Source organism: Sciurus vulgaris (genome assembly GCF_902686455.1).
Source record: "Sciurus vulgaris genome assembly, chromosome: 8".
Classification (NCBI taxonomy): Eukaryota; Metazoa; Chordata; class Mammalia; order Rodentia; family Sciuridae; genus Sciurus; species Sciurus vulgaris.
Genome location: NC_136468.1, coordinates 91968137 through 91981542, shown reverse-complemented (window position 1 = coordinate 91981542; position 13406 = coordinate 91968137). Strand labels below are relative to the sequence as shown.

The 13406-nt window shown below is 57.2% G+C and overlaps 1 protein-coding gene across 9 annotated transcripts in view; it reads right to left on the bottom strand.

The window, feature by feature from the left end:
* ADCYAP1R1 (ADCYAP receptor type I) overlaps positions 1–13032 on the bottom strand; it is a 56927-nt gene extending 43895 nt beyond the window's left edge. For 4 of the 9 annotated variants that reach the window (XM_079152361.1, XM_079152362.1, XM_079152364.1 and 1 more), the window contains exons 1-3: positions 12421–13032; positions 2180–2300; positions 569–674 (exon numbers count right to left, since the gene is read on the bottom strand). In XM_079152361.1, coding sequence (XP_079008487.1) covers positions 569–674; positions 2180–2230 — 157 coding nt within the window. In that variant the 5' untranslated portion in view covers positions 2231–2300; positions 12421–13032. The remainder of the gene's footprint in view (positions 1–568; positions 675–2179; positions 2301–12420) is intronic. The other 5 variants (XM_079152360.1, XM_079152366.1, XM_079152365.1 and 2 more) reach the window with 4 other exon arrangements.
* Between the last annotated feature and the right edge of the window lie 374 nt (positions 13033–13406).

The following is a 13406-nucleotide window of genomic DNA, read 5'->3' as shown; positions in this document are numbered from 1 at the left end:
ACATTTAAGAGGAGAAGCTAAGGTTGCTAAATATCCTGCAGTATGTGGCTGAATCAAGCACAGGGCACGGTATCCCTCCCCAGATGTGGCCACCCCTACGCCAGACAGTCTTTGGGACTGGGGAGCTTGCTGTCTTTTCCCCTGGCTTCTGATGGAATGAGCAGAGGAGACAGGAAATGACCCTATGCTCTGCCCTAAGCTGACCAGGTGCTCCACAGCCCAGCTGCCAGCAACAGCTGCGTCCCTGCTGCCACCAGGCCCCTGTGGCCTGCTAACAAGCTCTCTGACAGACGCTGCCCAACACACTACCAGCTCTATCAAGCCTCCAGGTGAGAGAAGGTGGCCACACCTGGCCACCCCAAACAGCTCTGAGCCACCCAGGGCAGACTGACCCTGAGCAAGGCAACCCCCAAGTCACTGCCCCGAGTAGATGTAGGACACCACCTCCCAGAGACTTGCACCCTTTGCCACCCTGGGCAAGGTGGAGCTAAGGCCAGGAAGCTGGTGCTAAAGGCCAGCCTGCATGTTCTGGGAACACCACGCCCCCTCTCCCTGCCACCCGGCTCACCTGGGGAGGAATCGTTCAAGCCCAGCAGGTCGTTGGCCCTCTGGATCTTCTCCAGGCACATGGCCTGCTCCTTCTTGAAGATGCAGTCAGAGTGCATGGTGGTGGCCTGCAGGGGACACATGGTATGGGTGGGGGAAGGTCCACCTACGAGACCTCCAGTCTAAATCCCAGGGGAGTGTCCTGGGGGGAATGAAGAACAGAAGCAGGAAGAAGAGAGTGGCAGAAAGACCTAAGGGACAGCAGGGGGATATCCTCTTAGTCATGTGAGCCATGAGGGCTCTCTTCAGTCAGCAATTCAATGCCTGGTCTTGGACAGATACCACTCCCCTCCTGGGCCTCAGTTTCCACATCTTACAATAATTTTAGCAATCTCATATGTAGCACTTTACTAAGTACATACTTTATTCTGAGCTCTGTGTGTGTGTGTGTGTGTGTGTGTGTGTGTGTGTGTGTGTGTAGTACACATATCTCAGGAGCACTAGGAAGTAAGTACTATATTTTTGATCATTTTCCATATGTGAAAATAATTAGGAAGATAAGAAGTTATTTGCTCAGAATCACATGGCTTAGTAGACGTCAAGTCGGGATCTGAACCCAGATGGTCTGGCTCCAGAGACCACAAGGATCCAGCTGTACTTGAGGAGCAAGCAAGAGGTGGAAGAGGGCTCAGGGTCTCTCTCCTCCTGGCTCCTGAAGAAGGGGCGCCCCCTAGCTGCTGCAGGTGATGGAGCAGCGGCTGCAGGCAGCGAGGCCTGCTCACTACTCTCCTTTACTGAGAGGGAAAACTGAGGCTCAGAGGAGTTAAGGAAGTGCAGCGCAAGGTCAGGCAGTGGTTGCTGGCAGATCTGGATTCTAGCTCGGTATCAAGTAACTTCACAGCCATGTATGCTATCATGACAGCTGCCTCTGCATGCTGTCACTTCAACTCAACCCCCAGGCAGGATGGTTTCCCAGGGGACCATCAGTGTGTGTAGAAGCAGTTGCCAGACATCTAAGCTGCCAAGGGCCAAGTTCAGGGACACTTCCAATCCTGAATGCTCACAGATGTGCAGGCAGCTTCCCCAGAGAGGGATGCACTCATCTGTGGTCACACAGGGAAGCAGGACAGAGACAGGACTGGCATCCAGGGCTCTGAGCACAGCCTCATCTACTGCCAGTCCAGGTCGAATGACGAGGCCGGTACCTAGGAAGCCTCCTCTTCCCACTCTCTGTCCTCATCTTTGCTCAGCAAAGACATGAGCAGAGAGTAGGCTTCTGAATTCAAATCTGGCCAGGCCTCCCAGGCTGGAGAGTAGATCAAAAGAGCCTCCTGCAGACCTAACCAGGACGCATGCATCCAGCTGAGCAGGCTGTGTACTGCACAACTCCGCATACCACTATCACAATAAATTTGAAATTTTGTAACAAATTCAGGTCCAATCAGTCCAGCCTCCTAAGGAAGGGCACCTCTCTAATTCACACAAAGGTGCTAGATGGTCCCGTGAGGTGTTGAAAGAGATACCAGTCAGGTGAACAGCTTGGCTGAGGGCACAGAAAGACAAAGCTTCTCTGGGGGAAGCCTCAGGTGAGCCTGAGCTGCAGATTCGTGGAGGGGAGGGTCCCAGGCCTTACCACAGGCAGCAGGAGGAGTGCAGCCAGGGAGACCTGCAGGATGCTGGCCATGGTGCTCCTCAGCCGGCACTGCTGGCCTCCCACGCCAGCAGCGGCTGGTCAGCCCCAAGGGGTCCACAGGCTAGGGAGGAAGGAAAGGCGTGAGTCCTGGGTTGTTCCCCGACCCATCTGCAGCATGATCCCCAGTCCCCAATGCTAAGCCCCTGCGTCCATCCTATTCTTCCCTTTCCCACAAACGTGTGTGGCCAGGGTCTACATCCTCTAGATGCTGAGGATACAGTGGGGTAGGGGCTGGCTCAGCCCCACCAGTCTACGGGACTGTCCGGAGTGATCTGCAGCAAACCAGCTGTCTCCCCACACCTTGGCATGCTCCCTTTCCTCCAAAACAAATGGACAGGTTTGACTGGCACGGGCAGGCCCACCTAGAGGTGACACTTCCCTCTCCCCTGCTCCAGAGCATGTGATTAAGCTGGCATCTAAGGAGCACGACAGACAGCAATGTGAGCCTCGAGTGCAGCATCCGTGCACAAGGGCTTGGCATGCCACCCCTCCAACTCTCTTGCCCTTCCTGAGTGCAGACAAGGATGCCAGCTGAGGGTGTGGGGAGCCACGTTTTGAAAGGAGCCAGGACCACTGAGGAATCTTGTGGAGCTAAGTCACCCTCCAGCCAGGATGGCCTACTTAGACGCAGACTGCTCTGAGAGAAATAAACTTCCATCTGATTTATTCTCCTAAAGACCTATTTGTTCCAGCCACCGAAGTTGGCGCCCTAACAAATATACCTTCCTTTTGCCCTATGTCACCCCACTTTGTCCTCAAGATACAGGGACACAGAAAGCCCAATGACTGCTAGAGGGTGTGCTCAAGCCTCAGAGCTGGAGGAGCTCCAAGAAGACAGGCGTGCGAAGACTGGGGCCCTGGAAGGGACCAGAGAGGTTGCAGGGAGTTGAGTGAGGAGCTGCAGAGGCCCAGTTCGCTGCCGGCAGAGCACACTCTGCTTCCGAAACCGATGACGAACACGTACAGCCTGCAACCCAGCAACTCCACATCTGGGAAATATTTGTAGTTGAACCAAAAGAAGGCTATGCAAGGCTATTTACTACAGCATCATTTAAAATAGCATCTGCGACAAAAAAAAGGGGACAGAGCAGCAGCCACCCCGCACACCCTGCTAACAGGCCCTGGCAGGGGCACACAATGGAATACCACATCGTCAGCTTAAAATGATCATTACTGTTATTATTATATTGCTATAAAAAAGATTGAGTAGGCCCAAATTAGGGGCACTGCTTGGCACGTGTCTGGCTGGGCCAGGAGGGGCTGGGGCAAGCACTCCTCCTGCATTGCAACCATGAGGCCTCGCAAGTGCATGCCCAGTGGGCACAGCTGCCGGGACCCCTGGTCCCCTGTGTCCCAGCTCTCTGCCTACTCCATCTCCCCCCATCTCTTCGGGCATCCCCTACAGCCTCTCCAAGCTCAAGCTAGTGATCAGTAAGCACCTGGAGGAGGAATAAAAACTGTTGCAGGAAGGGGCCCCCATGTTATCTCCGCCCAGGGACACGGAGGGAGACCTTGGGGACCCCAGGAGTTACTCTGAGAAGCTCAGGGGGCTGCAGCAGTGCTGATGGCAGGTCAGGGAGGGTGGAAAGCCCTGGCCCCAGCACTTGCAGACACCAAGGATGGGCTACATCAGACACTGGAACTTCCCTCTCTGTACCCTTTCCCAGTTTCCTACATAGCCCTGGTGGCTACAGGCTGCCTCTGACATGGCCCTGGGGGGCTCCTTAAAGGGCACTGTCACCTCCACCTGCCCTGGGAAGTGCAAAACCCTGCTTAAAGAGAGATGGCCTCCTGCCCTTCCTGGCTGGGACAGAGCAGTGCCTGAGCCCAGTGATCCTCCGCAGGAGCTGGAGTCCATCTCCCTCCTGGACAGCAGACAGGGGAGAAGAAGATCCTGAAAGGCAGAAGCCTCTGAGATCAGGGGCTGACTTCCCTGGACTTTGGACAATCTCAGGTCAAAAACAGGGAAACAGAGCTCCTTGTCCTTAGAGATACCCTGAGCCAGCAATAGCACTGCCCACTCTAGCATGGGACTGCCCCCCAGTGGTGGCCCGTGCCTCCTCCCTCAGCCTGATGGCTCAGCGGCATTAGTGTGAAACCTGGGCTGCCCACTGGAGTCACCAGCAGAGCTTCAGAGCCTCTCTGCAGGCCAGCCGGGGCCAGCACTGTGCAGAGTTAGAATTGCAAAGGTTCGTCTTCACCTTTGTCAGAACCCAGGAAGTGTGCACACAAGAGCTGAGGCTTGAGGGCTCCAGCAGGGGGCAGATGGCAGCAGGGGCAGGTGCGGGCTGGCTTCTCTCCAAAACTCTCTGATCCACACGCTTGTGCACCCACACACAAATACACAGAAACTGGTCCACGGAGATGAGCGTGAAGACATGTCAACCTCACAGACACAAAGAGATATTGATCCCCAGAGTTCCCACTTGAAAGTATCAATACAAACTCCCAAGAAGGGACACACACGGCAGCAATTCCTTCCAAGACCAGCAGACAATGCAGCACACGCATTCTTTCACAGCAGCAGACACACACTCGGAGAACCAAGGCACGTTCAGAGGCAAGCAGCAGAGCCTGGGACATTCAGACACATCTGTCAGGCCATGTATGTTGATGCACGTGCTCTGTCTGCAGAGCCATCCAGACACATCAAGGCAACGAGACACACATGAATGAGATATGGGTGCAGGTACAGGCGCACGTGAGCACGTGCACACGTGCAGGAGGCCCTGGCCTGCAGGTTTGCCTGCTCTGCAGGCAGCTCCTCCATCATAGCTTCAGTGGACTGAAAACAAGCCGGAGAAGAGGCCCCGGCCGAGCCCTTGCCCAGCAGTCTGCACTACCCTCAGGCTGCTCAAGCCACTGAGAGTCAGCAGAGGTGTCCCAGTACAGCAGCACTGGGTGAAGGGGCTGGGGGCTCCTGGCACAGCGCCTCCTCTGGAACCAGACCCAGGGTTCTCGACTCCCAGGGTTGCGCTCCCCTGTGCCCCTGCCCGTCCCCTGTACAGCTGGGCATGCACTGCCCAGCAAAGATGGGGAGTGAGGACCTGGGGACTCCAAGGCCTTTATTTCCCAATCACCTACCTCTGGGGACCTCAGGATCACTTTCCACAGCCTTTCCAGCATGCTGATACCCTCAGTCCCTCCAGGCACTTCTGTCCCTGCCCATACCCTGCACTGGCCCTGATGGACAGAGCCCAGAATCTGCAGTCTGAGGTCACATGTCCAGGCACTTGTGTGGCTCCTCTGCCGGAGGACGGCCTTCTGAGGCCCCCAGGTGCCACCCTATCAGCTGCTCCTCCTCCACCCATCCCCACTGCCTCTTCCTCAGGTGACCTACTCTGTAAGGGCCAAGACACCACAGCTGTAAGGATGGCCATCAGGTTCCTGGACCCAACCACATAAAATGTCTCAGGATGCTCTGGTCACCCACATCCCATGACCTTGCTCTTGGGTCCAGGCTCTGGGAGGCAGTGGGCTTTGAAGACAAACTCTGCCTCCCGACATTTAATGGGACAGACAGGGGAACTATATTTGCTAGAGATTTTTGCCTCAGGACCTTAGGCAAGTGGCTCGACCTTTCTGTGCCTCCCTGTGAACATCTGCAAAATGGGAGTGCTAGTAGTGCCTGTCTCATGGGTACAGCTTCAAGGCCTCAACCGTTTACATAAACTGCAGAGTGCGCCAGAGCCTGGCACCCAGTGGGTGCTGTCCATGTTAGCTGTACTATGGCCTCGCCGCTTCCGGCCCAGGCTTTTCCCACCCTGGCGTCTCTCTCCACCCCCAGCAGGGGTGTACCTTTATTTGACAATGACTAATATTTATTAAACACTCAGTATGTGCGAGGCTCTCTTCCAAGTAATAAATGTGCATTAACTCCTTCAACTTCCTGAAACTTACTAAGTAGTTCCTGGCACCAACCTCATCTATAGAGGAGGTGACCAAGGGAGGCTGTGGGACTCCCCCAAGGTCACCCTGCATGTTCACAGTAGACTGGGAAAGTGAGTCCAAGCAGCCTGGCTCTGGAGGCTGTGCATCCTGGGCTTCTGCTGCTCTGCTTTGGGCAAAAGGAACATTAGCTCAGAGTCTCCCGCTGCCCCATTGTGACGCTGCCACACCCTCGGGGCTGGCCAGGCCCCCTGTTACCCCGGCCCTCAGCTATGCCCTGCCCGCCCACCTGTATCTGGTTGCCTCCTTGGGAAGAGTTAATGATCAACACAGCATTTCGGGCCTGAAACAGACCTTAAAGGCCACCTACCCATGGTACCCGTGGGGAACTGAGGTCAGAGAAGGGGAGACACTTTCCAAGGTCACACAGTGTGGTACCCTGGAGGTTGGCCTGGCATAAATGGGATGTGTAACAGATAACTGAGCTTGAGATGAGTTTGAGGGGCCCAATGGCTCCATCTCCCCTTCAACTGGGGTTAGCCTGCCCTCCTCAGGCCCCCTAAGCCCAGTGCCTGAGCCCAGAACTGAGAGCAGCAGCAGCAGCCGCTGTGTCCTGTGAGCCGCGGCTCAGGCAGCGGTGGCCCAGCACACGGAAGACGCGTCATCAGTCAGCACACGAGCCAGCGGTGACTCACTGGGCGCTGCTCTCACATCTGAGCGGGAGGGGACTCAGAGACCCTCCAGTCGCCCCCTCACTGCACCAGACACAGTGGGCACCCTCAGCAGCACCCCAGCTGAGGGTCTAGCTCCTGGCACGGGTCGCCCGTCCCATTCTGGCAGCTGGTCCCGGAACTCAGAGGGAAGCTCTGGTGTCTCCGGGCATCCTTCCAGCCAGCCCTGAGTAGCACACGTTCTTCTGCCCTACAGATGCCCCTACACAGGTGTGAGGTCAGCACCATCCTCTCCCTCTCCTCTGGCCACACAGCCCAGGGTCCTTAGTCTGCACTGCTTAAGGCAAGGGTCATGTGAGTCACCTCCTGTTGGCATCCTCTGGCTCAGCATCCGTTCCTTTCACAGAGCAGTAAGTGCCAAGCTTAGACACCACACAGACAAAGATGGCCAGGAAAAGAACATCACTCACCTCCCCTGCTCTCCACATGCTGCCTTTATTAATGAGACCAAAACAGGACCCACCCCCACTTCCTCCTCTCCCTCCTAGGATTGGGAAGAGAGGGAAGGCACAAAAAAGGAAACACTGCCCCTTACCCATTCCCCTCAAAAGGAGGGACCAAAGTTGCTCCAGGGGAGGAAGGCGAGTTCTAACACCTCTTTCCTCCTCAGTAGGCCAGAGCTGATGAAAGCCAAGCCCTGAGAGAGGGGCTTCCTGGCAATGCCAAGATGAGTCGCTCACACTGATTCTCCTCTTTGGTCACCAAATCATCCTTTCAGAGCTGCTCAGGTTCTGTCCACGTGTCACAGGAACCAGGCCACCAGACAGACCCCAGCAATGATTCCACCCACACCCTACATGTCACACAGGCTTGAGTGGGAACAGGACTCAGGTCAGGAAGGGCCAGGCTGGGCACACATGTGCACTTTGGCAGCATCGTCCCCTTCCACCAGGGAGGGTGGGGGACCTCAAGAGGCTTTTACAAGGTCATGCTGCAAAGTCCTTCCCCTCACCCCACCCCCCCCAAAAAAAAAATGTCCTGTGAGGAACCCCTTCCACAACGGAGAGTACAGGATTGCCTCCGGTCCTGGAGGATCAGGGGGCGCTGCCGGATCCCAGGCCAGGCTAGAGGAAGGACCAAAAGGAGGCAGAAGACAAGGGCTGGGGGAGAGAGGAAAGGGAAGAGAGGTATGGAAGAGTGGGTGGCAGGAGCAGGAGCGAGAGGGGAACAGGAAGCGGAGAGAGCCAGCGGTGCTGCTGGGAGATCATGCTGATTGAGGGCCTCCAGGCAGGGGGCGTGGCTTAGGATGGGAGTGGTGACCTGCCCCATGGACTAAGGTACCTTTACTCTGCACTGACGCCAAGGGTGTGAGGCCAGCTCTATTGCATGCGCTCCTGGCACCTGCACACACAAGATGTGTGCCCAGAAAGCGCACGAGTGCCTGCTGGGTGGCCCAGGAAGGTGACCACAGTGTCTGGATAGGGCCAAACATCAGCAGATGGGAAGCTGGGGGGGAAGGTGGGAGCTGGAAGCTAGCGGGTTGGAACGCAGGCAGGGATGGGCCCTGGAGAGGTCTAGCCGGGGAGCAGGGAGCTCTGCTTGACCCCTAGGGAAGAGCCTTCCAAAGGCTGGTGAGCAGGGCAGAGCAGGGGGTGCAGGTGGACCCCCTCCTGAGGCCCTTTCTGGATCAGGGTAGAGATGATGGGCAGCTGGAACAGAAAGGAGAAACAGAATCCAGAGACTCAGAAAAACACAGAAAGTCTCCCTGGCCCACCTTGGGGGTGGTGGCAGGAAAGAAATGTCCCAAAGGGACAGCAAGGGGAGGAAGAAAAAGAAAGCAGTGCAGGTTCACTACACAGTCTAATAACTGAGAGGCTGGGAGATTCCAAGACGCCTACACAGGAGCAGTACATTTTACTCTCGGCCCACCCTCTGCAGTGCCCATTTCTCAGGAGGAAAGGTGAGGCCAGCCAGGGCCATGCATGGAGTCTGGAGAGCCAGGAAGAGCATGCCCAGCTACTCCTCAAGGCCAACCTCACCTCCTACACCACCTCCTGTATAGCCCACCCTGGCTGTACCTACCCCCCTCCAATCTCACCCTCCTCCAAGAACTTCCAATCCTGGGATGCCCAGGCTGCTTCACGTCTTGTCACATTCAATGTGAGACTCAAAATAGTAGCTGAAAACAAGGGGCATGCCAGCTTCCAGGGTGGTATCCCTCCCAGCGGGGGTGGACACAGACATGGCCACAGACCTGGCCAAAGAGGGCACACAGGAAAAGGGGCTCACCTTAGGAACCATTTGGGGATCAGGTGAGATCAATTAGTTTTTCGTGAATGTTGTCTCCAGGTATCCTCAGAGTCGAGATTTACTGTTTGGATGCACTGGGGGCTGGTCCAGGCAGGACCTCTCCGGGGCCTGATCCAGTGTGTGGACGGGCTCCTGTGAGCTCCATGGAGACTGGGGTGAAGCACCAAGGTGCCCACAGTCATCCTGAGCTCCCGGCACCGACTGCCGGCCTTCCTCCTATCATGACCCTTTCTCTTTTCTAACTGTTGCTCCAGGAGTCAGCAAACCCTTCCGGCCTGTTGGAACCAGCCTGTCACCTGCTGTCAGTGAACCAAGAATGGTTTGTACATTTCTAAATGGTCAGAAAAAATTAAAACCAGCACCCTTCAGGACACATGCAAATTGCCCCAAACTGAAATATTCAGTGTCCACAAATGAAGTTTATCAGAGCGTAACCTCTATGCTTTGTTTTTGTTTACAAATCTTTGATGGTTGTCTATGGCTGTTGTCCGGCTACGACAGACAAAAGAAATCACTGCAACAGGGAATAATGACCCTGAAGTCTAAAATATTTACTGTATTTACAGAAAAGGCTGCTGACCCTCGTTCTAGGTTCATGCAGCACACAAAGTACACGCCTGCATGTGAGCGCACAAGTGCGCACACACACGCACGCACACAAGCATGCACACACACACACACACACACACACACCCCACACACACACACACACTTTCTCCATTCAATTCAACTGCATCTGGACCTTCCTTGAGGAAGGCTTTTGTGATCATTGGGCAAATGCCTGAGTCCCCAGGTTTGCCCAGGTCTGTGTGAGGACTCTCCCTGTTCATCTCTCTTACTCTATTTTGTCCCAGCTCCCTGGTAGGTGTCATAGGAAGCCTACATGCCTCCCCGGCTGTGTGTCACTCCCTCCCTGTGTGTCACTGTGGAGGTGGCTGTCACCGTGTGCCTCTGACGGCATCCAGAGCTCAGTACAAACACATCACAGCTGGGGAGTGTCCAACCTCCATGTGGCCAGGCAGCTGGACCACTGTTCAGACCTCCTAGATTCTTCTATTCAGAGGTGTGAGGGGGTCTTGAGGCCTGTAGTCCTTTCAGGGCAGAAAGCCCCACGTAATTCCCATCTGGGGCATTCCATCTCTGCTCTCAGGCCTCTCCAGGACAGGAAATTCACCGTCAGCCCTGGTGTCAGCTCCACGGTGAGGGGCTCTCAGGCAAGCAAAGCCCTCCTGGCACAAGTGGAGCTGGTGCACTACACTTGGCACACCTTGGTCCTGCCCTGTGGCAGGCAGCACAGGGTGTCCTCCACTTAATCAATGCCAGCCCTTGCTCAGCGAAATGTCCATCCCAGGGAGGCCAGCAACCTGGGACACTCAAGCCTAGCCACCTCCCCAGGAGGAAAGCACCTTGTGGCCGTAGCTGCGGTCTTTCCTAGCCCCTCCCACATGCATTGACCTATAAACACCCTTTGTATGTACACATCAACACAAATTTAGTAAGTGTCCCAACATGGGAGCATGGCGGAGAGAGGTGGCCATACGAAAATGAATGGGTCCCAAAATCTTTCTGCAATCAATCCCCTGCCGGCCTGAACCTTGCACAAAACAGGACTTTAACGTGTGCTTGCCTGGGTCAGTCCTTAACATGCAGGAAAGGGGCCTCCCAGAGTGTCCCCACAGACACCCCCTCACTGCACTCAGAGGCAGACTCCCAGGGGTCTTGTCGCAGACCCCCCATTACTGATGAGCCAGTTCTGATGGCAGAAGAAGGAAGGAACCGCATCTGCCTCCTGGTCACACCACGCACACTTGTTGATGGATTCTTTGGAGGATCTGGCTCAGGGCCCACCCCAGTGAGTTCTGTCTAGTTTTTGTAATGTTCAAATTCCTGCTTGTGCCCAGACTGATGCTCCTGCCTGCTCTCTCCAAGGTCAGTGCGGAGCTGGAACCCCACACTCAGCTTGGGATTGTGTGCTCCACTCCCCTGATGCACCCTACACCAAACTCAGATGTGGCCTGGGGAGAAAACCTAGGTGCTGCTGCCGCCCTGGCCCTCAAGGCTCACACAATTTCTCATCTCCTTCAGAAGCCCACAGCCACCAAGAGCCTCTAGCTGACCTTCAGGGTATCAGTCTGCCTCTGGCCAACTGCAGTCCCAGCAAATTGCCCTCCACATACTGTGGTTAGTCCCTTTCAAACCCCCCCTCCCCCCACTCCAGGGCTGCACACAGGAAAAGCCAAATGCTATCTTGTTTTTGTCTTTGTTGGGGGCGGGGGGCTTGTTGTACACACCGGGAGGCTGGGGGAGGTAAAGAAAGGGAATCTGACGCACCTGCACTGAAAGACGGAAATGGTCTGAAAAATTAGCAGGTCTCCAACACCCCACCCCCAGAATCTTCCAAAGGGGGCCTAAGCTCCTTTCAGGGGTCCCCCTCCCCAGCTCCACATGTGAAATGCCATCACCTTCCCGCCGAGCTTCTTCCTGAAGGTCTAGCTCCATTCACTGGCACCCGGGTCCATTCTGAGTCCCCAATCCGCTCCGGATCCAGCTGAGGATGTATCCCGCACTCCCGCAGCTGCTGCAGGTGCCTGGGCCTTTAAGGCTGCCGGCAGGGGTCTTGGGTGGGCCCACTTCAGCCCGAGGAGGCCCAGCGTTTGTCCCATAGGCCCAGTTGGGCGTTTCCTTGCGGGACCACCAAAGCCCTGGCATTCCTAACCCCATCCTCTGGTGCCGCGGGAAACCGAGGGACTACTAAGCTCTTTCGAACGATTCCGAGTGTACCCCCACAGGGAGACATTCTACACTGGCCCCCACCCCACCCCTTTCCAGCACACCACCTGCCCACCCCTCAAACCCCGCGCTGACTGCGGCACCTAGCCCCAGGGGACCCTCCAGCATGGCCTTTGGAATCCGCGGAGGCGCGTCCCTCGGCCTTGGGGTAAGGAAGACAGGTCCCTTGGGGACCCTCTGGCCTCAGTGTCATCCCTGCCCCTGATTGCCTCTTGGGACGCGAAGTGGCAAGGCCGACCCCCACCCCAGTGAACGGCAGGGATGGGTCCCCCAAGCAACGGCCCCAGACACTAGGAGGCGGGTGAGACTAACGCGCAGGAAGCAAGCGGCGGCGGGAGAGCTTCGCCGATTCCGAAGCTTTGCCCCGCGCTGGCCCGCGCCGCTTCTCCGTCGGTGGAGGACGCGGCTTGGGGAGACCGCCGAGCTGGAGGAGGGGGTCCCGGGGCCCTGCTCCACGAAGGTTCTGGGGCTGGAAGAGGGCTGCCGCGAGTGGAGGGGCAGGGGCGGCGGGGCGGCCCTTACCTGCTCACTGCGGGGCCTGGCGGTGGGGCCGCGGGGCCGGGGGCTACGGGTGCTCCGGGTCCTCACGGACAGGCTCCGCCAAGAGGGCGCGCAGCCTGCGAGTCCGCGCCCCGCGCCGCCGGGGGATGCGGAGCGTGTGAGCCGAGGAGCGCGCGCGCCGAGCCGAGTCTCCGCGTCCGTGTGGCCGCGGGCGGCCGGGGTCCGTGTGTCCCTGCGCGGCGGCGTGTGCGTGTGCGCACGCGGGGACCGCGCTCGCTTTGGAGCCGCCGCCGCCGCGGCCGTCAGTCACCGCCCGGTGCAGGAGCGCGGTGCCCCGCGCCTGCCTTCGCCGCCCCGCGCCGCCCTGCCGCCCAGCGGGGCTCTGTCTTGCGGGAGAGGCGCCGCCTCCGCCGCGAAGCCAGGCGGGGGACCGGAGGGAGGCGACCGACCACCGCCTCCCTCCGCGGAGCTCCCAGGCTGGGGATGGGGTGCAGACCAATGAGCTCCCGGGGCGGGGTTAGGCCGAGGGGAGTCGGTGCCAAGAGCGAAGGGGACCCTGCCAGCCTCACAGACCTAGCTGGAGCTGAGGCACCCGGACCAGCCTGTCCCCGGGCGCAAATGCGGAGGTGACAGCCTCCATCCCATCCCACAACCGCCCCCACCCCAAAAAAAAAAGAACTGCCGCGGAGCTTCCGGGACTGAGTGGGGCCTTCCCCTTCTCGCCTCCCTCCTTTCCACCCTCTGCATGACACCCAGAGGGAAAAAGCCCTTTTCTCCTTACTCTGTCCTCCGAGCATGTTTTAGACCCTCCTTGGGCTCTTCTCTGACCCCACAATCCCTGGCCTAACAAGGAGTCGGGGTTAGCTAGTTTTGTGGTACCTATCTGGATGTCCTCAAATGTAATGCTCTGGAAAAAGTTTTATGACCAGAAAAGGGGTCGGGATGCTTACACCACAGAGGTGTCTTTAAATCAATCAGAATGCCTGCCTGCCAGCTCTGTGAGCTTG